This window comes from Dendrobates tinctorius, unplaced genomic scaffold (assembly GCF_039654945.1).
Source record: "Dendrobates tinctorius isolate UK_male_01 unplaced genomic scaffold, ASM3965494v1 ptg000312l, whole genome shotgun sequence".
NCBI lineage: Eukaryota > Metazoa > Chordata > Amphibia > Anura > Dendrobatidae > Dendrobates > Dendrobates tinctorius.
Genome location: NW_027361979.1, coordinates 6,010,484 through 6,037,933, shown reverse-complemented (window position 1 = coordinate 6,037,933; position 27,450 = coordinate 6,010,484). Strand labels below are relative to the sequence as shown.

General features: G+C 41.2%; 1 protein-coding gene across 1 annotated transcript in view; it reads right to left on the bottom strand.

Annotated features, from left to right (window-relative positions):
- Positions 1-1,691: 1,691 nt before the first annotated feature.
- PKP1 (plakophilin 1) overlaps positions 1,692-27,450 on the bottom strand; it is a 127,863-nt gene continuing 102,104 nt past the window's right edge. Inside the window, exons 9-14 of the mRNA XM_073561061.1 lie at positions 24,141-24,317; positions 20,262-20,415; positions 19,948-20,134; positions 10,476-10,560; positions 4,570-4,671; positions 1,692-4,430 (exon numbers count right to left, since the gene is read on the bottom strand). Of these exons, the coding sequence (XP_073417162.1) occupies positions 4,597-4,671; positions 10,476-10,560; positions 19,948-20,134; positions 20,262-20,415; positions 24,141-24,317 (678 nt within the window). The 3' untranslated portion in view covers positions 1,692-4,430; positions 4,570-4,596. The remainder of the gene's footprint in view (positions 4,431-4,569; positions 4,672-10,475; positions 10,561-19,947; positions 20,135-20,261; positions 20,416-24,140; positions 24,318-27,450) is intronic.

The window sequence follows — 27,450 nt, the reverse complement described above, 5'->3', positions numbered from 1 at the left end:
CTCTGGTTTTCTGGACTTAGCTTGTATTTTTGTTTTCTCCTCCTCCGGTGACTCATTCATAACACAGTAGGCTGCTCGGAGCATGGTGCTCATGGTTTTGTTCGGCCCCTGCATATGGCGGGTTTGGGCCAACAACCGGCCCGACATCAGACAGTAGGAAAGCTTTAGAATGACGAAGGTTAGGGTATACGATTGTTGAGGACGACAATAGACAAAGGAAGAGGGAGTGTGGGGAAGGTGACCTGACGGACGGACTTGTCAGTAAGAAGAAGGGATGGTTTGTGCACTGTAGGCGTATGTTTGTAATTACACTAGTGAAACAGCTGGGAAAAGTGTAGATTGAGTGCAGTATCTTGGGTTGACCACAAGATGGCAGGGGAGAGTGTGAGTTCAGGACTTGACAGCAGCTTATGGCTAGAGAAACCGTTGGTCATGGGGGTGGAGTTATAGGGAACCGGGAAAGTTATAAATAGAACAGGAGGGTTCCAGAAAGTTCCAGTTCCGGGAGGAGCTCTGAGGAGAGGAGTCAGTGGAGGAGTACGTGCTGTGAGGGGAGCTCAACTAGGGGACTGAGAAACTAATTCAGGGGGGTGGCCCCGACATGAAGAACAGCAGAACAGACGAGGCCCCGGGGGAAACATACCAAATTGACGACGACCTCTGATCAGTAAATTGCTGTTGGTGAACAGGCCTAAGGCGGCCACAGTGACCGAGCTGGGAGGAACGTCACTACGCTAAAAGTATGGTGTATGTACCCGGGCCTGGAAATTGAAGGCCGTGGAAGAATTGCGGTGTACTGTTGAGATTGTCAGGCGGACGACTAAATAAACTTGGACCAGTTGTAACTGAAATCTGCCTCCATCTTGTGTCTGTGACGTCTGTACGCGGTAAATGAGGGACCACCCCCCAGTCCGGCCCACCTTCCTATACTATTACCACACACGGGTTAAGGTGCCTTCCCTCTCCCTCCGTGTCAGCAGGACCTGTGGAAGCGCAGCCACGCGAAATGGCCGTCGTCCTCTTACCATGCACATTGGTCCCCTGCCGAAGATTTTATATATGCAATAAAGATGGATTTTATGAACGGTGAGTGCCATCCTTATTTTTCTTTGCTTGGATTCTGAAATTGACTGTGTCAGGGATAGAGCACCCATTCTCAGGGCATAAAAGCATTTAGTGTGTTTTATTGCGAGGAATTAATTGGCGATATAACGGTGCCGGTGCTTTGCTTCTTTCTTTAGATTCTTTTCAAACTTCTGCACAGGCCCTGGTGCGCGCTCTCCTGCTTCTCCACACTGACGTGGGCTGCAGTCGCGTGACCAACGAGGGCAGCCGTGGCCCTGGTCAGCGTGTGCACCAAGTGAGCACACACGCACCAGGGCCTGTACAGAAAATTTAAAGGGCCAGCGGCCCATTTTGAAGCTTAGAGCCGCCGGCCCAGTTCGGCAGATTATCAATCAGGGCCTGATAGATTCCATATAAAAATCTGCTGATTATCTGAGAATTCTGCTTCAGGATTCACTGCAAATATATCTATACACTGACAGGCCAATGAGAGAAGCAGAAGTTGAAATAAAAAACACCTGTTATATGATTTTTTCTAATTTTAGCTTACATAAATCATTGTTTATTTCGATAAAGCAAAGTACATATACTTTATATAATGTGTATGTCACTCAGCCATAGATTGCTTGCAGTCATTTAAACATTTTTTATTATTAAAAACAACAAATACTGATACATTTTGGTTGTTTATTTAAAGAGTAATCGTCATTTTACTTTCTCCTCCTTGTGTTAACTTTTTTTGTTTCTCCTGGATTGAACTTTTACCCTTAATTCATAGGCAGAATCTGTATTTAGTAAAGACACAGATATTTCTCTGCATGTTCTCCTGAAACGACAGTTACAGTTCTCCATAGAACTTTAGGAGCATCGATTGTCATATACTATATCTGTAATGGGAAAAGTCTGTATTCACTGAAAACTGATTTTGCTCATGATTTGAGAATTTTAGGGATGAAAACTTAGTCCAGGAGGAGAAAGATTTCCTATATCAGACATATTGTAAAGTTTCCTATTTTCTCTTGGAAAAATAATGTAAAATGACAGCTACTCTTTCTTGGATGTTTTCTTTGAACTTTTCATTAAATTGTAATACTTCTCCCAAAACCGATATAAGAAACATATGAAAACAAATTATAGGAAAAAAAAAAAGCTTGGTTACACATTTTTTTAACACCATTACAAAAGCTGTTATGAAGTTATACTGCAAAGCTTAAAGAGTAACTAAAACTTCTCTTTATGCCATTGTTGATCAGTCTTGGTAAAATTAGGAATCTTTCGATAAACTCAAGTACTATGTTTTCCTTTATTCTAGCTTTAACCCAATGTTGAAAGTGTTGACTTGTCTGTCTACTTCATTCTGTCTTAGTGGTTGATTTCAACTGCAGGTCTAGTTCTGTAAAGAACATACAGAAGGAGGTTTTCTGCTCCCCATGCCCATGTTCTGATAGTATTCCCTATGTGAAGATGACCTGCATCATCCTATGTCTGGATGACCGAGGCATACAAGCCAGGACTTTCAGTATGGTGCTAAAGCTAGAAGAAAGTAACGCAAGGTAATGGAGTATATCACAAAGATTCATAACTTTACAAAAGTTGATCGATAATTTAAAACAAAGTTTAGTTACTCCTTAAGATATAAAATATTTATGAACTGCAGAACCATGACCGTCCGCTATTGTCATGGCTTAGGTTGACCATGTAAGGATAATCAACAGCAAACTGAGCAGAATAGTGCAAAATAGCTAAGATGAGAACAGTATAATGAAACATTTTAAGGAAATGTCTCATCGATAAATGACCAATTGTTTAGATCAGATTTTTGTATTACATGTATTTTTTTTTTTCTACTTTTCTTGCATTTTTTTTTTGCTCATATCAAGATGTGTATTTAAAAAAAATAAATAAATAATTCTACAATTTTCACACTGGTCACTTAAGTGGTTTTAGACTCATATTTCTTGACCTTTGAGGAAGAGTCTCACTAACGTCACACGAGCGTATAAAAAAAGTAAAAAAAAATTAGTCCCATTTTCATCCAGGGGTGTAGGATGAATTTTTCCTCACATGTCATTTGTGTGCTGTGCGCGAGCAATCCATTTTTATTCAGCAGCTATTAATCATTTACTGGACCATTTAGTTTCCCATCTTACAGAAGTGTATTGTATCCATAAAAATCGCATGTTATACTGATGGTCTGTATGGCATCCGATTTCTTTCTCACACCCACCCGATTTCGGAGTGAAATCTCAGCATGCTGCGATTTTTTTACTCACACCAGATACAGCTGAGAAAAAATACGCAGATCTGCACTACATCATTGAATAACATTGGTCCGAGTGTAATAACTTTTTCTATCGGATTGTACTTGTCTGATTTATTCGATGGTGTGAGCGAGTCCTAAAAAGCAGGATTACCATGAGAGCGTATTTGGACATCCAATTTTTTGCACGTATGAGATAGTTTCATCAGTGATTTTGTTCTTGAGTTTCACCAGTTTTTCTTGGATGATAAAAAAAAGTGAAAGAAGCCAGAAAATCCAGCGCATAAGCTTCAAGGAAATACCTTTATTGGATCTCTACTCACCGTGATCCAATAAAGGTATTTCCTTGAAGCTTATGCGCTGGATTTTCTGGCTTCTTTCACTTGGATTTCTCCAGTGCACCTGGAGTTCTCGTGCGCTGCTTCATCCAGGTGAGCTGAATTTATTTGCTTCATAAAAAAAGTCTCCTTTTTCTATCTAGCAGTCCGTGAAAAAATGGCTTCCTAGTGCTGTCAGATTTTTTCAAGGACCCATAGACTGGTATTGGCAATTTTGGTATAACACTCGGATCAATATTTGACAAGTCTCTGCGATTTAACGCTCCCCAAAAATGGTCACGTCAAGAGCCGGTAGATTACACTATGTACGAGTTCCATTTGTGAAAAAACATTGCTAGAACTTGTACATGAAAAATGGATGGCTGAATGAGTCAGATTATTGCTGCTATTGTACATGTGCATTTCCTTAAGCACAAGTATAAAATAGCCCCAGTGACCAGTGTGAAAATTGCAATAGTCATAATTTTTATTTTTAATATAGATTATAAAATGAGAAAAAAACATTGCCAAACATTTTATTATCAAAAACCTGATCTAAACAATAGGTTATTTTCTGATGACACATTCTTTTTCAGCCCAGAAGGTTACAAAGGTTGAACCGAAAATGTTCATTTTTGTCAACATAAGTAACTATATAACTATACAAAGCCTAACTTTCAGAACTTTCAGCACTCCATTAAAAAAAAGGAGATGTACAAATGTGAATTTCTTCCCTCGTGCTTTGTTTGCTCCAGCAGAAAGACAAGTTTGTTGATAAGGAAGAACATCTGAAAACAAAGGAAAAACATTTTTCTTACAAAACTTTTTTTTACCAAGTTCAAAGCATGACACTATGTGGGCCTCAAAACATATTATTTCAGCTATTTTCTGAATTACATTAATAATATTTAAAACATTTCTTTTTACCTTAAGTAATGTAGATTGCATTTGATGTTAGAATAAGTGGTTCACTGTACTTCGAAGGGTAGAACTTGCTAAGGATCCCATAAGGCTCTTGTCTAGACCTTGCTGTTTAAGAGAATTGTGAGAATGAGATAAATAATGACATTCAACACAATATAACAATAACAATAATGTTCCTTCAATTAGTAAAAAAGCATTCAAGAACATTTCACAGTGACCTATTCTTCCTGACCACCAACCACATGCCACTTTGGAGGGTTATTTCACAAAACCTCTTGGTTCCTTAAAGTGAACATGTCAGCAGGATTGTGCACAACCATAATAATTATACGAACATTACACATGCGATTATGCTGCAGCGCAGGTGCCACGGCTGGCTCCTGCCTGCAGAAGTTTTATTTTTTTATTTTAGCATGTATATATAATATTCATTATTTTAACTAGGGGGCAGGACACTGAGGGATCAGTGACCTATCAGCATTCTTCATTATGAATAGCTAATCAGAGCACCACATGAAGGCTCCCCCCACAGGCCGCCCCGGAGCACGAGCATATCATTACCTCAAAACTGAAAATAAAGGTTAAACAACAACCACAAGACGGATTTCATCAACCAAGGTATCATTGTAATCAGTATAACAGTGTTAAGCTGACACTGTCTGTAGGTTACTGTGCACAATCCTGCTGATAGGTTCCCTTTAAACAAGGTACCTCATTCCTTGGAGAACTCTATTCACCTAGAACCCTGACTTGGACACTTGCAACATGTATGCTCCACTACCTGTGTGTTTCATAACTCTAAACAGTAGTTCAACACTTCTAATTCTGTCCTTCATCCACTTTTGCCCCCTCCGACCTCCCTCATTTCTGCAGAAGACTTTGCTGGACATTTCAAAATTAATATTAACAGCATCAGACAAAGATTTAAAGTTTAACAACTACAATACCTTTGCATAGCAGACAAATACGGACATATGCACACCCATTGTATTTAATGGTGGTGCGCACATGTCAGGTTTTTCACATGGACCGTGTGTCCTTGTGAAAAACCTGCAGATGTGTCAGTTTTTTATCAGCAGCAGAGGCAAAATCTGTGCCGCATACGTGCACTCTGATGACGCACAGATGACATCTGTGAGTCATCAATGAGACACGTACCGGCACCTGGGAAAAAACAGTACAGGTAACACTGATCCCAAGCACCAGCTGATGAAGGCAGTTATCATCACCGTCACTTGGTCTCCCTGAGATTAGCACGAACAGTAGACAACAATGGGAGTTGTATTCAGCACCCACTGTGTGACAAAGAATTAAAAAAAAAAAAAAAAAGGTGTGGGCTCCCACATAATTTTCATAACCAGCAGACAGAAAGCCCACGGCTGTCAGCTGATGATAGTATTCTGAGAAAAATGAGAATATCCCAAAAAGTTCTCAGGCTATTAGGGTATGTGCACACGGTGCGGATTCTGCTGCGGATCCGCAGCGTTTCAGGCTCTGCGGGTCCGCAGCAGATTTAGGTGCGTGGTACAGTACCATTGTTTTCAATGGTAAACTGGAAAACGCTGGGCACATGCTGCGGATTTTTCCGCGCGGATTTGCTGCGGTTTACAATCTGCAGCATGTCAATTCTTTTGTGCAGAACCGCTGCGGTTTCACACCTCATCCATTATGAGGTGTGAAACCGCAGGGCAAAACCGCAGGCAAATCCGCAGATAAACCGCAGGACTTTAGTCCTGCGGATTTTACTACAAAATCCGCACCACCAAAAAACTCCGTGTGCACTTACCCTCAATAGCCTCTCATTGCTGTTTGCTTAGCTTTTACTGGTGAGTTTATGGAGGACCCGAGGGGAAAAAAAAGAGTCCACAGGGCTTTCCCTCTTCTGGTTATAAAAATTGTGCAGAAGCTCATACCATTTTTTTAATTTAATTCTTTATTTCACACAGGAGGTATTGAATACAACTTGCATAATTGTCGTTTGGTGGCGCTGATCTCAGGGAGACCAAGCGACAATGAGAGCCGCCTTCAGCAGCCGGTACCCGGGATCACTGCAAACTGTACTGCTTCCCAGGCTCTGGACATGTCATGCTGATGACACATGGATTGTGATACGTGTGTCATCAGTGTGCATGTGTGCGGCACCCGTGTTGTCTGTGCTGCTGATAAACCAACTGACATGTCTGTGAGCTTTTCACATGAACCCATGGTCCATGTGAAAAACCTGACATGTGCGCACCACCATTGAATACAATGGGTGTGTGTCCGTATTTACGGCCCTAAAAAAATAGACCGCATACAGACACAAAAAATGGACATGTGAAGGGGGCCTCATATGGTAGAGAACAGCTAAAAAGACCATTTGTACCACCGATAAGGAAACACATGCTCACTTTGCACTGCCTTAATCTTGCAATCCAATCTACTTACAGGGGATGCATATTAGAAACTGGCACTTTCTTCCATATTTTTTTGGAGGAGTAATATCATTTCTCCTTTTGGGAACTTTGCCAAAGAGCTGGTTGACAATATTTTCCTCAAGTCTTCCCATCTTGATCCTCAGTATTCACAAAATGTCCACCAAAAATGCTTTCTGAAAAACTTTGCTAAGCTGTTCTTATATATTTGTGCGGCAGCAAAATCACTTATTGCAAGAAGACAAGGTGCCCCTCTATCATCTCTACAGTATGTGAAATTCTAAGGCACACATTATAGAACCTTATAACTTCTTTTCACCCCATATTGACATGTCAAGTACTAGTACATCACAGGTTGGGTGCCAGTGTATGGACCGAGCTCAGGAGCTGAGCACGAAATATACCTAGAGATGCTGGCTGTGATACACAGCTGACATCTTGCTGTAAAAGCAGCAGTCAGAGCTATCTCCAATCACTGCTGTTTAACCAGTTAAAGGGAACCTGTCACCAGAAAGGCCGCTGTTAACCTGCAGATATGGGGTTAAATTGCAGGTTCATAGTGTTATAACGCTGTCCGGCGCCTGCACACAGTCGAATACAGTGGGGAAAAGATGATCTTTATTCTTCCTGGCAGCATTCAGTGTTCAGTCATAGTATTCAGTAAACCTCTGAGTATACAGAGAGGCCGCTGTAACCGTGCCCCCGGCCTTTACTGACAGCCGGCCGCAATGTAGAGCCAGTGTCAGTCAGGGCTGGGGGTGCGGTTACAGTTGCCGCTCTGTATACTCAGTGCGGGTGACTGGACTGGTACCGCCCCCGCTTCCATAGCTGAATACGGAATGCTGGCGGGGAGAATAATGATCATTTTCTGCATTCAGCTACGTGCAGGCGCCGGACAGCATCATAACGCTGTTAACCTGCAGATTAACCCCATATATCCAAATTAACAGCATTATTCCTGTGACAGGTTCCCTTTAAATGATTACATCAGTCACTGACATTTGCATTTAAACAGCTAGATCGCGATTGCACACATACACTGACTCCAATCACCGATGGGTTGTGAAGTCCCGCCTTTAAAGCAGGGCATGATTTTTATCTATCAACCTAAAAACAATTCCGTGGCCAGCCGGATAATCCCCTCAGGCCAAAAGCTAGTACCAAACAAAAAAGGCACAATTATCTAAATCAAGATTTATATAGGAGTTTCTATATCTTGAGTTAGATAATTGTGCCTTTTTTGTTCGGTGCATGATTTTTATCTACAGTGTAGAGAATTATTAGGCATCTGAGTACTGTGAAGATATTGTGGTGTGAACATAGAAATATCAAAATTTTGTTGCAAATAGTCAACATGATCGCCAAAAAACGTGCTGAAAAAAAAAAGATGTACATTGACAGCCAAAGATTGAGAAGAAACAAACATGAAGCAGCCAGTATCCTCCAGAGCTGTCATTCTCCCGAACTGCAACCTCCCTGGAGTTTCCAGAAGGCAAAGGTATTCAGTGCTCAGAGACATGGCTCAGGTAAGCGGGGCTGAAACCCGAACACTACTGAACAAGACACAAAAGTTGAATTGTCAAAAATAGGCCAAGAAATATCTGAATACTGATTTTTCAAAGCTTTTATGGACTGATGAGATGAGTGACTTATAACCAACCAGATGGATGGGCCCGTGACTGGATTAGTAATTGGCACAGACCTCCACTTTGACTCAGACACCAACAAGAATGAGCTGGGTACTAGTTGGACCTTTTTTGGGTTGAAGATAGACTCAAATTGAATTCCCAAATCTACTGCTAGATTTTAGAATATACTTTCTTCAAGCAGTGGTACAAGAAATAGTCTGCATCTTTCAAGAAAACTATGATTTTTATGCAAAACAATGCTGATGGCAAGCTGCATGTGTATAATGGCACATATGGTAATAGTATTGTGGGTTTTTATTAATGATCAGTATTGTAGTATTCAGTCACTATGGTGGTAATATGTGGTCCAGCCTTGGTGTGGCAGTCTTTGTCCCCTGTATGTGTTATTATTCGATCACTATGTAGTGGTAATATGCAGTCTGGTCATGGTATGGCAGTATTTGTTCCTTGTATATTGTATTATTTGGTCACTATGTGGTGGTAATATGTGGTCTGGTCATGGTGTAGTGGTATTTGTCCCTTGTATATGGTATTATTCAATAACTATGTGTTGGTAATATGCGGTCTAGTCATGTTGTGGCGGTATTTATTACTTGTATCTGGTATTATTTGGTCACTATTGCTGCAGATTTGTTCAACTTCAGCAGAAGAAACAGCAATCAGACATTTGTGGGACAAACCAGAGTTTACTTGTGACATATCGGATCTCTACAAATCATCAACAGAGAGGAAAAACAAGACTCATCCTAAGATGACTGTAACACTAGAGAGTGCCAGTTTAAACAAAAAGGATTGCAGTCAGTGGGAAAAACAAGATAATACAAATTAAACATATAGATACACTACACATTATTAAGCATCAACAGATACAACAGCGCCATCTGCTGACACTGCAATGTAACTCATCCAATGTATAATAAGTCTATAGAAAATATATCTCAACTCTCAGAAAGGGAAACCAGTAAATGGATAAAGGCAGCAGAAACAGAAATTAATCTATGCATGATTCAAGAACTTGGATCTTAACAGAAACTGTCCAACTGATGATATGACTGCAGATATATTTACAAAGGCCCAACTGTTTTTCCCTTTTCCTTTTCTTGCTAGCCCCCTTAGGGGACTTGAAGATGCAATTATTGAATTGCTTGTACTATACGTAGCGATGCCAAACATCACTGCATATAGCAGAAATCATGGTCACCTTTTAAGTATTGACACAGGCAGGGTTTAAAAGGAGCTCTTCAATGACAAGCACGGGGGTTGTCAGCTGTCATGGCAACCCAACGGCAACCCGTGATCACGTTACAGGAGGAGGTAATGACACAAGGGCACGTTGGCATTTAACAAGTTAACAATTGTGAGCGAAGCACTGCTCGACCCGCAGTGATGCCGTGTTGACAAAGCAGACCAGAAGTGAAAGAGTTGCTCTGTTGATGTAAGGTCAAATGAGAATCACCACCTGAGGCAGAACACTTTGTTCCAGAGCAGAAAAGGCAGGTACTTTAGTTCTACTTGCAGGTAAGTAGCCAAAAAACCCCAAGGTCCTGGATGACTCCTTTAAGTGTGTTAACTTGTATCATACTATATTTTTCTGTATCTAATAAACTATTTTCGTATTTATATAAGTTTGGTTGGTCAGACTAGCAAAACAACAGTAACAGAGTATTCAGAAGGTTGGATTGAACACAGGACCAGCAGTAATATTTATATCTGAAATTTTTAGTTTTGGAAATTTAAACTGCTATTTATCTTACTTTGATGGAAAATACAATAACAGAATTGAGAAATGTTCTAAATAACTTCAACTTTATGGTACTTTCTGTAAAAACATCAAATGCTACTGTACCTGTTTTAACAATCCTTGCAACTCTTTTTGAGACCACATGTCTGTCAGGAAAAGGCGAGCTGCTTCTGCAGCTTTAGGCGAAGCTCTGTAAAAGTAAAAACAGTTACAAATTAAAGAATGTATTGGAAATGTTACCAACAAGTTAGAAAATTTATCTTTTTGGTACCCAAATTTAAAATCCAAGAATAAAGTAAAACATTAAATGTTAAAAAATATAGAAGAAACATCCTACAAAAAATACAAATAAAGTGTTCTTTAGTCAGGCTTTGGGGTGCGGTCCCATGACAATTTTATTTTAGAAGGGAGAATAATTTAACTTCATCCCACATATAACTAATGTGTATGGGGGCCTTAAAGTGTTTTTCCATTTTCAAGCTAGTTGTGTCCTCAGATGCAGTTTGATTGGAAAACATACAAACTATGCTTTACTTCCCCTTCCCAGGTCCAGCGATATGTCTTTGCCACTGCTCCCACTACAGAGAATCACTGATCTCAGCAGTCATGACTTCTACACCGTCAGAGCCGCAGAGCTCACTGATTGGCTGTAGCACCGTCGACAGGACATCAGTGCCGCAAAGAATATTAGACAATGAGATCAGCGTCGGACACTCCGTGCTGGACCCAGGGAGGTTGTTTTTTTTCTTTTTCTTTTAGACCTTTCTTGAAAAAAACAAACAAAAACCCTTTGAAGTTTTCTAGTTCATGAATATGATTATGATAGAATTATAGTAAACATTTTACTGAAACCACACAGTGCAACCTCAAAAAATTCCATGTTTCTCCTTTACATTAGTAAAAAATGGACTGCATTAGGATGACACACAGTTTCCGAGTGGTGTTCATTTCTGTAGGGCATCGCAGTGGCTAAACAGGTTTCCCCTGACTGCGATGTGCAGGGTGCTTTAAATGTTTTACAATTACACTCTTTTTGCCCCCTTTATTTTCCTGTATCGAAGAGGAGTTAATGTGCACCTCCAGCCACTGGAGGCAGTGCTGTCAATTATTATTATATACTTGGAGTCTCAATTTCACACCCCCTCCTGTGTCATAGGTTAAAAAAGAAGTTAAGTCCTTTGAGAATATAACTCACCCTTTGGCCAGTAGCTCTTCTTTTAGAGCTGTTGCATCAGTGGAGCGTTCAATCCTCCCTCCCTGATTGTATCTTAGTTCTTGGGTTTTGCAGTACTTTGCTCTTAAGTCACAGCCAGAGGCCAGTGTTAACATATTGATGGTAGATGATCAGACGGAGTCCACCAGTGACATGTTACTTCAAGTTGGGTTATATGGTTATATCCCTTTGAGGATAATGTTTTAAGTGCAATGTTTAAGATTACAACTGTACCCATCTTCATCCTCAAGTAACCATAATGAGGAGGCAATGAAAGCAGCAACATCCAAATACCATCAAAGGGTAAGAAAGGTAACGAAGAGCCAGCTCCTTGGGAAGAATAAAATCCACGCCATCAATACATATGGCCTGCCAGTTATCAGATACCCTGCTGGCATAGTGTACTGGCCAAAAGAAAAGATGGAAGCTGCAGATGTGAAGACATGAAAGCTCCTCACAATGCATGGAGATCTCCACCTTAAGTTTAACAGCTAAAGATTGTATACCTACAGAAAGGAGGTGGACAAGGCTTGATAAGCATCCAAGCCACCATCACGGATGAAACAAGGAGTATCCAGGAATACATCAGAAAAATGGCACCTGTCAGCAGGATTGTGCACAGTAAGCTACACACAGTGTCGGGTCGGTGCCATTATACTGATTAAAATGATACCTTGGTTGATGAAATCCTTATGGTTGTTGTTTAATCTTTATTTTCAGTTTTTAGTTGATATGCTTGTGCGTTAAGGCGGGCCTGGAGGGGAACCTGCCCCCTAGCTTGCATAATGAATACTTAACATACTTAAAAAAAACAAAAAGCCTGCAGGCACTTGCTCTGCAGCATAATCGCATGTTTTATGTGCCAATAATACATTTTCTTCACGTTATTCAGCTAGAAAAATAAATCTATTTGAAAATGGCACCCACTGCACCTGTGCAGAAGCTGGTATTGGTGTATACAGTATAGCTGTAATCCAATAGCTGCTACTGTGCATGTGCCAGTGGCACCATCTTACAGGAGGCGAAACAAATTCCTCCTCTAAGATGGCTCCGCCCACACCTGTGCAGTAACGGCTCTTGACTGCAAGCGCTCAGTGGAGAGTGCAGGATAAATGTAAACTGGGCCTTAAGGCTCATACTCACTTGCGAGAGACTTGCATGATTCTCATACGAGTCTCTCACATGAAAACCTGGGACTGCCGACGGCACTCGGACTGGAGCGTACAGCTTCATAGAAATACATGTAGGCGCAGGCTCCGGTCCCAGTGTCGGCGGCTGTACCAGGATTTCATGCGAGAGACTCGCACGAGAATCGTGCAAGTCTCTCGCAAGTGAGTATGAGCCCTTAGTCCAATATTTTGGGAGGCAGAATGAACAAATAGACAGCAGTACAAGAATAGTTCATATTTTTATGTCATTTTTTGTGCAGTAAAATTGATGAGATTAGTTTATTCTTCCGGTCAGTGCAATTACAGAAATAGCAGACATATATTATTATTTTATGTTTTGCCACACTAACATTTTTTTTTAAATTTATAAAAAATAGTTTTTTGTTGGCATATTCTGAGAGCTGTAGCTGTATTATTTTTTTGGGTGAACAAAGGGCTTATTTTTGGCGGGACAAATTGAAGATTTTTTGTTACCACTTTGAGTTACATATATCACATTTTTTGATCGCTTTTTATTTAGGTTTTTCAGATGCAGAATGAACAAAAAACAGCAATTCAGTTATTGCTTTTATTGGCCTGCAAATATGTTAGTTTCTGGCATCCCTGGTGTGCCTTTTGATTAGCCAGAACTGATGTGAAGTTATTAGTGCGTCCTGCTCATCTCTAGTTGGGACCTGTGGATTTATTTTGTGTTCATTCATTCACAGTCAGAGCCGCCAAAACTATCTCTTTTTATGTAGCTTCACTATATGACATCTGGCTTTTTTGTGTCTGAAAAGTCATGTTCATATATTGCAGAAATATTGTGTTTTTTATTTTCTGCAGGTGTCCGCACCAAACTACACAATAACAATCTTCTCAGATTATTGCATTTTTGCTGCATTCTTTTTTTTTTTTTCACTTATTTGATACTTTTTTGGTGCAGATTTGAAGCAACATTTGTAAAAAATTTTTATAGTATAGAAAAGCCTGGATTCTGCACGAAAAAAAGAAACCGCAGTTTTGTACATGGTCCACATACAAGCCACGAGAAAAAAAGAACCAAAACAGTATAGTTCAGCAGCGTATTTTGACAGTGTATTTATTATTATAGCGCCATTTATTCCATGGGCTTTACATGTGAGGAGGGGTATACATAATACATACAAGTACAGTAATCTTCAACAATACAAGTCACGACTGGTACAGGATGAGAGAGGACCCTGCCCACGAGGGTTCACAATCTACAAGGGATGGGTGAGGATACAGTAGGCGAGGGTAGAGCTGGTCGTGCAGCGGTTTGGTGGATCGGTGGTTACTGCAGGTTGTAGGCTTGTCAGAAGAGGTACGTCTTCAGGTTCTTTCTGAAGGTTTCCATGGTAGGCGAGAGTCTGATATGTTGTGGTAGAGAGATCCAGAGTAGGGGGGATGTGCGGGAGAAATCTTGTATGCGATTGTGGGAAGAGCAGATAAGAGGGGAGTACAGGAGGAGATCTTGTAATGATCGGAGGTTTCGTGCAGGTAAGTATCGGGAGACGAGGTCACAGATGTATGGAGGACTCAGGTTGTGGATGGCTTTGTATGTCATGTTTAGGGTTTTGAACTGGAGCCTTTGGGTAATGGGCAGCAAGTGCAGGGATTGACAGAGGGGAGAGGCTGGGGAATAGCGGGGGGACAGGTGGATTAGTCGGGCAACAGAGTTTAGAATAGATTGGAGGGGTGCGAGAGTGTTAGAGGGGAGGCTGTTGTGAATTCACTTTCTGTCCTACCTCTGGTTACTGCTGAAGGTGGTGGAGCTGGTTAGGTTGACGGAGGGGTTGTGAGTTCTCTTTCTGGGCTCCCTCTGATGGTTACTGGAGGTAATGGAGCTGATCTGATTAACAGAGGCTTGCCACCTGATAATGAGGACGGCGATTGGAGATCTGGGGTTTCAGACTGGATTTAAGACAGCCGACTCCCTCTATCCCTGCTGGTGATTTTTTCCTGCCTCCTAAGGGCTTAGTTTCCAACTCAGTCCCTGCATGCTCAGCTAAGTGTTCGTTTGCTATTCTGTTCACAGTTGATCTGGTTTTGTCTATTTCAGTTTTGTGTGGGCTGGGGCTGTGCTGAATCACCATCCATATGTTACTGCTTGTGCCAGTTTTTTTTGTCCCTTATTAGATTGGCCTCTTTTTGCTCTGCTTTCAGAATATACCAGAGTGCTGATATAGTGGGCGAAGTCGTGCGACTTCAGTATTTTTGCATCAGACGTGTTGGACCTTTTTGCGTGATTGCAGACAGTGTCTTTCCTTTCCTGTCCTGTCTAGTCAGTGTGGACCCCATTGTTTGCTCAATCTATTTTCCTACCTGCGTTTGTATTTTCATCTTGTCTCACCGACAATATATGTTTGGGGGCTATCTATTCTTTTGGGGTCTGCTCTGGGGCAGTTTAGATTTCCATTTGCTTTAGGCTTAGTTAGCTCTCTGGCTGTGCCAAAGTGTCTAGGATCATCGTAGGCACGCTCCACGGCTACTGCTAGTTGTGTGGATAGGATTAGGGGTCTGCAGTCCGCTTAGTTACCAACCTCTCTGGTTTTCTGTGGCTTAGCTTGGGCTTGCTCTCCTCCTCGGTGACCCAATCATAACAGGAGGCCACAGAGCAGGATGTTGCAGTAGTCAAGGCGGGAGATGATGAGGGCATGGACTAGGGTTTTTGCAGATTCTTGGTTGAGGAATGTACGGATCCGTGAAATATTTTTGAGTTGAAGTCAGCAGGAAGTGGAAAGGGCTTGGATATGTGGGTTGAAAGAGAGATCAGTGTCAAGGATAACCCCGAGGCAGCGAGCTTGTGGGACTGGAAAGAGTGGGCAGCCATTTACTTTAATGGATAGGTCCGTTGGGGGGGGGCACGTGAGATGGGGGAAAGATGATTAATTCTGTTTTGTCCGTATTAAGTTTTAGAAATCTAGCAGAGAAGAAGGAAGAAGTAGCAGACAGACATTGAGGGATTCTGCTTAGTATCGAGGTGATATCTGGTCCAGAGATGTAGATCTGTGTGTCATCAGCATAGAGGTGATACTGAAAGCCATGAGATTCTATGAGCTGTCTGAGGCTGAAGGTGTAAATGGAGAAGAGTAGGGGCCCTAGAACTGAACCTTGCGGGACTCCGATGGATAGGGGGCGCGGTGAGGAGGTGGTGCGCGAGTGGGAGACGCTGAATGTCCGGTATGTTAGGTATGAAATCACATCTACTTTGCTTGGACGGTTACACGAAGCAGAATTTGTGCAAAAAAGCAGCCGAAAAAGTGAAGAATTTGCACTATATGTGAACATGACCTAAATGTTCAAGCAAAGTGAATGTGATTTCATGAAAATTCCGCCCTCAGTACCACTAAAGACGCTGTTGCATTGTGTGGTTATAAGCTTCTACTGTAAACAGAGCATGAAAAAATGCATGTAAAAAAAAGTAATTGCATTTTTAAAAGCAGAATCAAATCTTTTCTGTACTATTAAAAATGGTTAAATACATTGCCTTCACATCTGCACTAAAAATGCCTCAAATAAAGGGAAAACGCAGCCAACACAATAATCAGAGAATATTGTAAGATTGTTGCTGCAGAAAAAAGCAGAAGGAAAGCACCATTTACATTACATGTGCACATACTGTAGTCTTTTAGCATCACCTTTTTCATGGGTTTAATAAAGAAACAAAATCAGTCATGCCATTTTTTTTTTACACCATTTACTGATTACCGTAAATAATATGATCATTGTGTTTTTCTGGTCATTACAAATACAGGGACACCAAACATGTCCGTGTTATTAGCTGATTTGTCATGTTTATTACTTTTTAAAAAAGCGCATTAACAATGACATTATTGCAATTGTTTTTCATTATTTTTTAGCAATTTTAACCCCTTTCCTACATTAGACGTACTATTTTGTCCATGTGACCTGGGACCTAAGTCCCAAGGACGGAATAGTATGTCTAGCGCGATCAGCTGCGCTCAAGGGGGGAGCGCAGCTGATCGCGGCCGGGTGTCAGCTGAGCTGATTATCACAGCTGAGACCCGGCACTATGTGTCAGGGGCGGTCACGGACCGCCCCCGCCACATTAACCCCTGGCACAGTGGTTCCCCCCCACATATCAGGTATCGGCGTACTCAGGACAAATTGCACAATAACTTTTCCAGTCCAATTTCTCCTGTTACCCTTGGTAAAATAAAAAAATTGAACCTGAAGTAATTTTTTTTGTGATAAAAAGTTAAATGTTCATTTGTTTTAAACATTCAAAAAAATTCCTGTGAAGCACCTGAAGGGTTAATAAACTTCTTGAATGTGGTTTTGAGCACCTTGAGGGGTGCAGTTTTTAGAATGGTGTCACTTTTGGGTATTTTCTATCATATAGACCCCTCAAAGTGACTTCAAATGTGATGTGGTCACATATATGGTGTTGTAAAAATGAGAAATCGCTGGTCAACTTTTAACCCTTATATAACTTCCTAACAAAAAGAAATGTTGCTCCCAAATTGTGCTGATGTAAAGTAAACATATGGGAAATGTTACTTATTAAGTTTTTTGAGTGCCATATCTCTGTGATTTAAGAGCATAAAAATTCAAAGTTGGAAAATTGCAAAATTTTCAAAATTTTTCTCCAAATTCCTGTTTTTTTCACAAATAAACGCAAGTTATATGAATGAAATTTTACCACTAGCATGAAGTACAATATGTCAGGAGAAAACATTGTCAGAATCACCGGGATCCATGGAAGCGTTCTAGAGTTATTACCTCATAAAGGGACAGTGGTCAGAATTGTAAAAATTGGCCCGGGCATTAACGTGCAAACCACCCTTGGGAGAAAAGGGGTTAAAGTAAAAAAAAAAATGATTTTATTTTCCCTTGTCTCCCGAGATCTCAATCAGCGCATTTTCCTGAAGTGCACCACAGTGAAAAGAATGGGAAGTGCAGGGACTTCTGACATCTCTGAAAGCCCGCAGCCTGCTGCAGCCTTGCCCCACCGAACATTCCTTCCTCCCAGCCAGTGACCCGCGGCATTGTCCCACTCCTGATGCTGTTATCTTCCTTTAGCAGCAACTCCACCTCCTGGGACCCTGCTTTATTGCAGGGGCCGTCCAGTAAGCTACTGTAAAAGGGGACTATAAGATGCACCATCATTTTATTAAAACATTTTTCCTATTTTCTTCCCCATTATTTGGGATGCATCTTATGGTCCGATGCGTCTTATAATCCACAAAATAAGGTATTTCTATGTACCAGTATAATCTGCCTGTGGATTCACAGCCTACAATGCAGCTTCAACTACAGAAAATCCTCCCATAATGTCATTGCAGCCTGTGGCTTGTATCTTGAGCTGCTGTCTCCAATGATAAAGGTTATGTGTTTGATTCTTGGGGAGACCACATCACAAGAAGAGAAAATTACATTTTTGTATTTATTCTTCATTATTTTTTTTAGTAATTTCTTCACCTTTAGAATACAGGGACATGGAAATGCATTGTTATGTACATATGTATCTCTATGTACCAGTATAATCTGCCTGTGGGTTCAGAGCCATCACTGCAGCTTCAAGTATTCAAAATTTACCCACACCTATAGGTGCAGCTAGTTTTAGCTACTTCCTGACATGAATGAGGATGTGGGTTCTGTCTGGGTTTCCTTATGAATTTGTGTTTAGAATGGGGCAAAACTTTCTCACTTTTAAAATCAATAATGTAACAAAACCCAGACAGAACCGATGGATCCATCACATTCCCTTTGCTTTGTTATGCAACAAATCCATTTTGCACATTAATTTCACTTGTCTCTTCCTAAAACATGAAAGACAAATGGAATTCGCCAACACAAATATTTTTACAGATTTAATACATATTTCCCATAGCCCTCTATTTGCAGTATAAAGTCCCATAGCCCCGCTATATGCAGTTTAATGCCTCCATAGCCCCCTACACGCAATATAATGCTCTCATAGCTCTGCTATACTTAGTATAATGCCTCCAGGGCTGGCTTGCTACCGCTAAGGCAGTAGATGCTTGAACGACCTTAAGAAGGTACTAGGGTAATCCCATAGGGTAATAAACCTCTGCCCCCTAGCCCAGCCCACCTTTGTTCATAAATGCTGCTACCTAGATATAGGGCATTATACACATATAATGAACAGTGTCATGGTGAATCCAGCTCTGGGGAGAGATTACAGAAGCCACGTCCCCTATACATAAAAAACAACGGACTTCAGCTGTAACCTGACCTGAAAGATAAAAGGGATTCTCCCCAACATTAAGATTATTCTCCATGGACCAAGGGAAAGGTTAAAGAATGTTGTATCCACCTGCTGGAACAGCTGTGCTCCTACCCACTCTCTGTGTCCCCCTCTAATTTGAGGACATCAACATTTAGGGGGTATCACATGACTGTTGCCAAATTGTGACCATTGATTGGCTGCAGCCTTCACATTTCATTTGAGTGGAAACGGGTGGCTAGGATGGAGTATGAAGGCTGCAGCTGATAAGTGGGAGCTGATTGGATGCCATACTCACGTTAGCCCTCTCCTTCTCCTGATGATGATGCCATAAGTCTGGCAGAGGACATAAGCTAGTGCAGAGGAGGAACGATGGTGTGGGAGGGAAGCCAAAATATGTATATTTTAAATTGCCCCACCTTGGGCCCATACAGAAATACTTTAAAAATAGAGAAAAACCACTTTAACCTGAAAGTTCATCCAATCTCCACCTTGTGTACCGATTTTACCAGTGAATTAAGAGTGTGTGAATAAATAAAGTCAGTGGACATAGAATCTTATAAGTAAAAAATGTAAAAAGTATTAAGTTTCAAGATACCCATACAGGACTTCCAATTAATCACTTTAAAAAGGCATATGCCCCCGGCAGCAGGGCTCTCGGTTCGGCCACTGAGCAGCATCAGAACGCTATTAACTTGCAGATTAAAAACAGCGTTTTTTTACATGACAGGTTCCCTATGAATTTAATCTACCCCCCTGATTTGCTGTATGCTTCTCAGGCCAGCATACAAAAGTGACAAAGACCCTGGATGCAGCATTGTCTGCAGAATTTGGTCTCTCTGTTTCTACCTCATGTGGCTCTCAGGCGGAGCAGCATATAATCTTGCAGATTGATTTTCTTTAAAAAATGACATGAAAGATAATGGAAAACCATCACAAAATTAACAGGATGTAACAAAAAATTTGGACACAAATACTTACCCAGATTTGCACATGTTGACCAAATTTCCCACCAAGTTTGTAGAAAGGCTTTGCTTTGCCAGCTGTGGCTGGGCCATTACAAGATTTCGCATGGTGTAACATGCAGAAGACAGAATATCCTCTGAGTTTGAGCTATTTCCAGAAGTTTGTGACAAAAGGCGAGATACATCAGGAAGCAACTGTGTACCTACAAATAAAGGTATATTAATAAAATTAACTAACTAAAAGTGTAATAAATCAATTATGAAAATTATATGAAGTTAGTAAATGATGAATAAAATAAGCAAAGCAAACTATGTAATATGGCGCCCTACCCATGCTCTTGTGAAGCGATGGATGACGGGACATATTGCTAAGAAGTGATGTTCCTGTTTTAACTACATCAGAGTTTCCAGACTGGAGCAGACGTGCAATTTGGGGAAGTCCGTTTTCTTTCAGTCCAATGATTTGACTCATTCCACTAGACATCTAGAACAGAAACACAATGATAGACACATAACACTAAATACATAATACGAAAAACATACTAAATATTAGAAACATTATGCTAAAGCCTTCAAAACTTCCTTTCAAAATGTATTACATGGAGTTGTCCCATCACAAGAACAATACTTTTACTTACTTTTTTAAACATGTGCTTTGGACTTATTTTGTCGTATAAACTGTGAATTACAAATCCTTGTGGAGCATACAATAGTGGGTGAAGAGGTTGAATTGGAACCAAAAGGTGAAAAAACTAATATGACAAGACCAATAAAATTAGACCACGGTCACACGTTCAGTATTTGGTCAGTATTTTACATCAGGAGTGGGTGAAAAATGCCGAAGTGGCGATGTGTGTCTATTATTCTTTCCCTCTTTTCACACAGGCCGTCAATCCATCTGAAAATTTGGATAACGATTGATTGTATATGCAAACGGTGTGCTGCCTATGGCCAACGGACAGTGCACGACCAAATACACAATCATCTGAATGAGTCACTCATAACTGTTAAAACTCTTTAAATAAATGTAACCCCTTCGCAAAATAAGACATAATAGTATGTCCTGTACAGAGTGAGCTCAGGAGCTGAGCCCGCATCATACCTACTAGATGCAGCCATCATTACACAGCCGGCAAACGCCTGTGACAGCGGCAAAAATACCTTGCTATGATCACTTCTGTCTTACCAGATAAATATTGCTGTCAATCACTGACCACAGCGCTTACATTATGTGATTGCCAGTTTCAAGGTGCATCAGCTTTGTGTATCACAAAAATGTCATTGTGTTATGTGCATATTATCTATTCTTTTCTGAATGTGTGTAAAGTGTTAATGGTCCTATGCATATTTTAATATATTGTGCTTAATGTGAATTTACATGTAAATGTGAGTGTGTTTATATGGGTGGGGTTTGATAGTGGGGGCCAGACACAAGTCCTGCACAGGGGCCCTTCAATGTCATTGTCTGTCCCTGAGCATTATCTAGCTGTACTGTGAAGTGCCATCCAATCAACTTTGCTGCACGAAATGAAATCTAGGTATTTTCCCCTACATCGTTCTGCTTTCAGATTGCATAAAAACATATTGGCAGATTCCCTTGAAAGACATATCAGGCCAAATATCACAAGGACTTGAAGAAGCTACTATGACTTTAATAGAACGAAGATGGCAGTGATTGGAGTATTTGGCAGGCCCCTGGTTGCCATGGTAACCCATTGGTGCCTCAGGACCTTATTGCATGGGGGCAATGGGAGATAGTGGGCATGAGCACCTGTCACTGCACCATTTAACCCCTTAAGCCCCAGAAGTATTTTCATTTTTGCATTTTCATTTTTTGCTCCCTTTCTTCCCAGAGCCATAACTTTTTTATTGTTTTGGTCAATATGGCCACATGAGGGCTTGCTTTTTGTGGGACGAGTTGTTCTTTTGAACAACACCACTGGTTTTAACATATCGTGTACTGGAAAATGGTAAAAAAAATTCCAAGTTCGGTGAATGCAAAGAAAGTGCAATCCCACAGTTTTTTTTTTTACCATGTTCACTAAATGCTCAAACTGACCTGCCATTATGATTCTCCAGGTCATTACGAGTTCATAGACACCAACCATGTCTAGGTTCTTTTTTTTATCTAAGTGGTGAAAAAAAATTCAAAAGTATGTTAAAAAAAGGTGCCATTTTCAGATACCCGTCTGCATTTTTCGTGATCTTGGGTTGGGTGAGGGCTTATTTTTTGCGTGCTGAACTGACGTTTTTAATGCATTTTGGTGCAGATACGATCTTTTGATCGCCTGTTATTGAATTTTAAAACATAATTCAGGCGTTTTGACTTTCTCGTTAAGCCATTTAGCAATAGGGCTATGTAATGATAGATCGGGAGATTCTGAACGCAGCAATACCAAATATGTGTATGTTTGATTTTTTGTATTGCTTTATTTTGAATGGGGCGAAAGGGGGGTGTTTTGAACTTTTATATTTTCTAATTTTTAATATTTCTAAAAACTTTTTTTTACTTTTGCCATGCTTCAATAGTTTCCATAGGAGGCTAGAAACTGCTGTAACCTGATTGGCTCTGCTACATACAGGCGATGATCAGATCTCCTGTATGTAGCAGAATTGCTCACTTGCTTTGAGCGCCGACCACTGGCGCTTACCTGCTAATGCTGACAGCTGAGGTTTGCAGCCCCCAGCTGTCGGTTTTGCCTTGCTGGTTATATAAAATACAGGGGAACCCACGGGCAGCACGGAGAGGTTAGGACTGCAGCCTTGCAGCGCTGGGGTCCTGGATTCAAATCCTACCAAGGACAACATCTGCAAGGAGTTTTGTATGTTCTCCCTGTGTTTGCATGGGGGTTCTCTGGTTTCCTTCCACATTCCAAAGACATATTGATAGGGAATGTAGGTTGTGTGCCCCAATGGGGACAGTGCCAATAATGTCTGTAAAGCGTTGTGGAATTAATGGCGCTATGTAAATGAGTAAAATAAATATATCTAGAGCGCAGGCGGCGGCTGATGAATACTCACATCAGCTTCCGCCTGCTCTCACTGTTATTAGCGGCAGCAGGCACAGCTGATGGAATAGTAGTCGTATCAGCCGACGCCAGTGACCGGAGGTAAACTTTCTACCTCCGATCACACCTGTCATGTGCTTGACATCGTGGGAAACGTTGTTGTCTGACCAGCAGTAATGTCATGCACATCCAGGGGTCCGCCCATCTCTAGTTATCACCACTACATGGCAACAGTATGTTGGAAAGGCCTTCTACATTATGGATATAAAAAATATTTATTGTATCATTGGATGTTACTGTATTTGCTCCATACCTCTGCTATGCTATGCACTTTATTGTCTACTAATCCACCATTTTGTCAGATTTCCTCTTGATTGTCCTCATATTTGAAATCTATCTTTTGTCTAGGGATTTTCTTTACCCTTATTTGGTTCATCTGATGATTGTTACTTTGTGTTGATTATGTATGGTCTAGCCACATGATACATTTCTATAGGTTATACATTTAGGTTCTTTAGAAGGACGTAGATCTGGGGAATATAGGCTGAACTGGATGGACCAATGTCTTTTCAGCCTTGCTAATTATGTTACTATGTCACTATAGCCACCTCACAGTCTTGATGTTTTTAGATTGTTATCTTTGCATTAATAAAGTTTGATGGTTTTTTACAAACAAAGTAACCAATTTTTGATAGATCAGTAATGAAGTCCATGGAGAAGTGGTTCCAATGAGTTTTAGGAATACAGTAGAAACCTACAAACCTGGATCTGTTACACCAATTTTGTCATTAGTAGAGTTGAGCGAATTTGTTCAGGTTCCCTCTTATTCAACAAACTATAGCGCTTACTGAATAAGCTGCAGAGGGAACCCAGCTTCCTGGATTTCTGAGGTTATTGAGATGTTTTTTTTGGTGACATCTCAGTCACCAAGAAACCCATCTTAATAACCTCAGAAAACATAGTATTCAAAGGAGGATCACTATCCAGATCCCCAATCTCACTGTTTTCACAAAATTACCTTGAATGGGTTAAGGCTGAGGCAAACTAGGAAAAGGGAAATGGCTAAAATCTTCCCTTAAGGCCCACATACACGTTAGATTAATGTCGGCCAAACCCACCGATATTGACAGGTGTGCCCACAATTAGTAACAATTGTTCAAAAATACATATCTCATATTGTTTTAAAGTTTAGGATACTTACCGATCCTTTGCTAGCAGTAAGATTTTGTAGAGCTCCAGCACAAGCCTCCAATGTTGAGTCCTTCTTGCTCTGTCCTAGAAGAGACAGGTAAGTCCTAATGGCGTTTGAGTGGGACAGAAGACCAGACCCTGTAGGATTAGCATCCTCTTCTGGAAGTGGTAACTCAAAATTATTATTCTGCAACACAAGAAAAAGAAAAACACAACAAAGCAGTTAAATTGATGGACTTTCATGAGGTCTCCACCACAGGGAGCATCCTAACACTAATAGCTTCTATGGCCTAGCTTGTCAATGTCAAGCAAGCTAAGAGATGCAAATTTTTCTAAAGGTACGTTAGATCTGAACAAGCCCCCTGACTTGAACAAAACCCTGCGGAATTATTCTCAAGGAGAAGAATTGTAGAAGGGACAGAATTAGGCGGTGCTCTGGATCAGGTGACAATGATGAAACCAGTCTCCAATTTAAAAGTCAGAGCGCCAAATTGGGGGATGATTTGGCACAAAGAGAGGTGGCAGACGCTCACATATCAAACATAGTAGGCTGCAACTGCGGGTACCAGCTAGGCCCTGACCGAGACGATGACAGTCAAGTACCGAAGACCAGAGCTACGCCGTCAAGGTTCAGACTGTGCTCATTGAAGATGAAGCACCGAAGACCCCAATGACACCGGTCAAGTTTCCCGACTTAGACAACGCCAGTCAACAGTCAAAGACCAGCCCCCACTGAAATGGTTGAACACTAAAAAGGCCCTGGGAATACCTGGCTAGAGACTCCAGCGTGGGTCAATGATTGAAGGAGACGTGTGAGATGGGCCATCACTTCCCGAACAGACTTATGCTACTGGGATTAGGCAAGGGGGGGGGCTGAGGATCAGAAGGGATCAGGCTGATGCTAGAGCGGCTCCGAGAGCATTGATGGACTTTGTAAGAAAAACGAGCTGCTAGTGAGAGACAGAGCAATGGCCCTTGTCAAGGCCCAGAAAGCTGCAAGAGACTGTTCCCGCCAAATACTGGGCTTCCCCTTCTTCGCCACTTAGAATTAGGTTGGACTGCAGACTCTGAGCTGATACTGAAGATTCCTGTTGTATTAGAATCCATATATCTCTGCTATATAATTTCTTGTCAGTATCTTCAGTTTCCTTGCTTCTAGTTCATATTGGTAATTAGTGTTGAGCATTCCGATACCGCAAGTATCGGGTATCGGCCGATACTTGCTGTATCGGAATTCCAATACCGACTTCCGATATTTTTTTAATATCGGAAGTCGGCATCGGAATCGGAAGTTCAAAGTTGATTGACAGCCTGACGTCATCATGATGCGCGGTGTGTGCGCATCATGATGCGCCGTCATTTCGGGCCTTCCGGGGGTCTCTGCCGGCCTGCCGGGGGGCTGTGTGGACTGCCCGGGGTCTGTACCGGCCTGCCGGGGGGCTGTGCCGGCCTGCCGGTGGTCTGTGCACCCTGTGGGGGTCTGTACCGGCCTGCCGGGGGGCTGTGCCGGCCTGCCGGTGGTCTGTGCACCCTGTGGGGGTCTGTACCGGCCTGCCGGGGGGCTGTGCTGGCCTGCCGGGGGGCTGTGCTGATGTCCGGGGGTCTGTGCAAGAATCGTCCGATGGGACTATAAATCCCATCTGGCGATGCCTGCTACCATGACAGTGATTGACACATTAGCCAATGATGGGACAGTAGTAGTCCCATCATCCGGCTAATGTGTTAAATGTTAAAAAAAAAAAAAAAAATACTACATACATACTACATGCTACATACATACTACATACATACTACATACATACTACATGCATGCTACATACATACTACATGCTACATACATACTACATGCTACATACATACTACATATATACTACATGCATGCTACATACATACTACATGCTACATACATACTACATATATACTACATGCATGCTACATACATACTACATGCTACATACATACTACATGCTACATACATACTACATATATACTACATACATACTACATACATGCTACATACATGCTACATACATACTGCATGCTACATACATACTACATACATACTACATGCATGCTACATACATACTACATGCATGCTACATACATACTACATGCATGCTACATGCATGCTACATGCATGCTACATGCATGCTACATGCTACATACATACTACATACATACTACATACATACTACATGCTACATATATACTACATGCATGCTACATACATACTACATGCTACATACATACCACATACATACTACATACATGCTACATACATACTACATATATACTACATGCATGCTACATACATACTACATATATACTACATGCTACATACATACCACATACATACTACATACATACTACATGCTACATACATACTACATATATACTACATGCATGCTACATACATACTACATGCTACATACATACTACATATATACTACATGCATGCTACATACATACTACATGCTACATACATACTACATATATACTACATGCATGCTACATACATACTACATGCTACATACATACTACATATATACTACATGCATGCTACATACATACTACATGCTACATACATACTACATATATACTACATGCATGCTACATACATACTACATGCTACATACATACCACATACATACTACATATATACTACATGCATGCTACATACATACTGCATGCTACATGCATGCTACATACATACTACATACATACTACATGCTACATACATACCACATATATACTACATACATACAATACATTCATACAATACATACATAGACATACAGTACATATAACATAGAGTAACATACTTACCAATACTTGTCACATTGTTCCCCGAAGCCATTGTCTTTCCCGGAATAAATATTAACATAACAAACCACAAAAATACTCACCCACGATCCGAAGCAGTCCACGAGTGTGTCCCACGACGATCTTGGGTAGAGAACTGCAGCATCAGATGATGCTGCCGTTCTCTACGGGCTGCAGGAATCCAATGACGGAAGGTAGGTATCCTTCCGCACTGTATTCCTCTGCCACTTAAAAAAAAAAAGTCCCTAGTCTCACTTTATGCCATTGCTGCGTGGGAAATTCCCACACAGCAATGGCATAAAGTGAGACTAGGGACTTTTTTTTTTTTTTTTAAGTGGCGGAGGAATACAGTGCGGAAGGATACCTACCTTCCGTCATTGGATTCCTGCAGCCCGTAGAGAACGGCAGCATCAGCTGATGCTGCCGTTCTCTACCCAAGATCGTCGTGGGACACACTCGTGGACTGCTTCGGATCGTGGGTGAGTATTTTTGTGGTT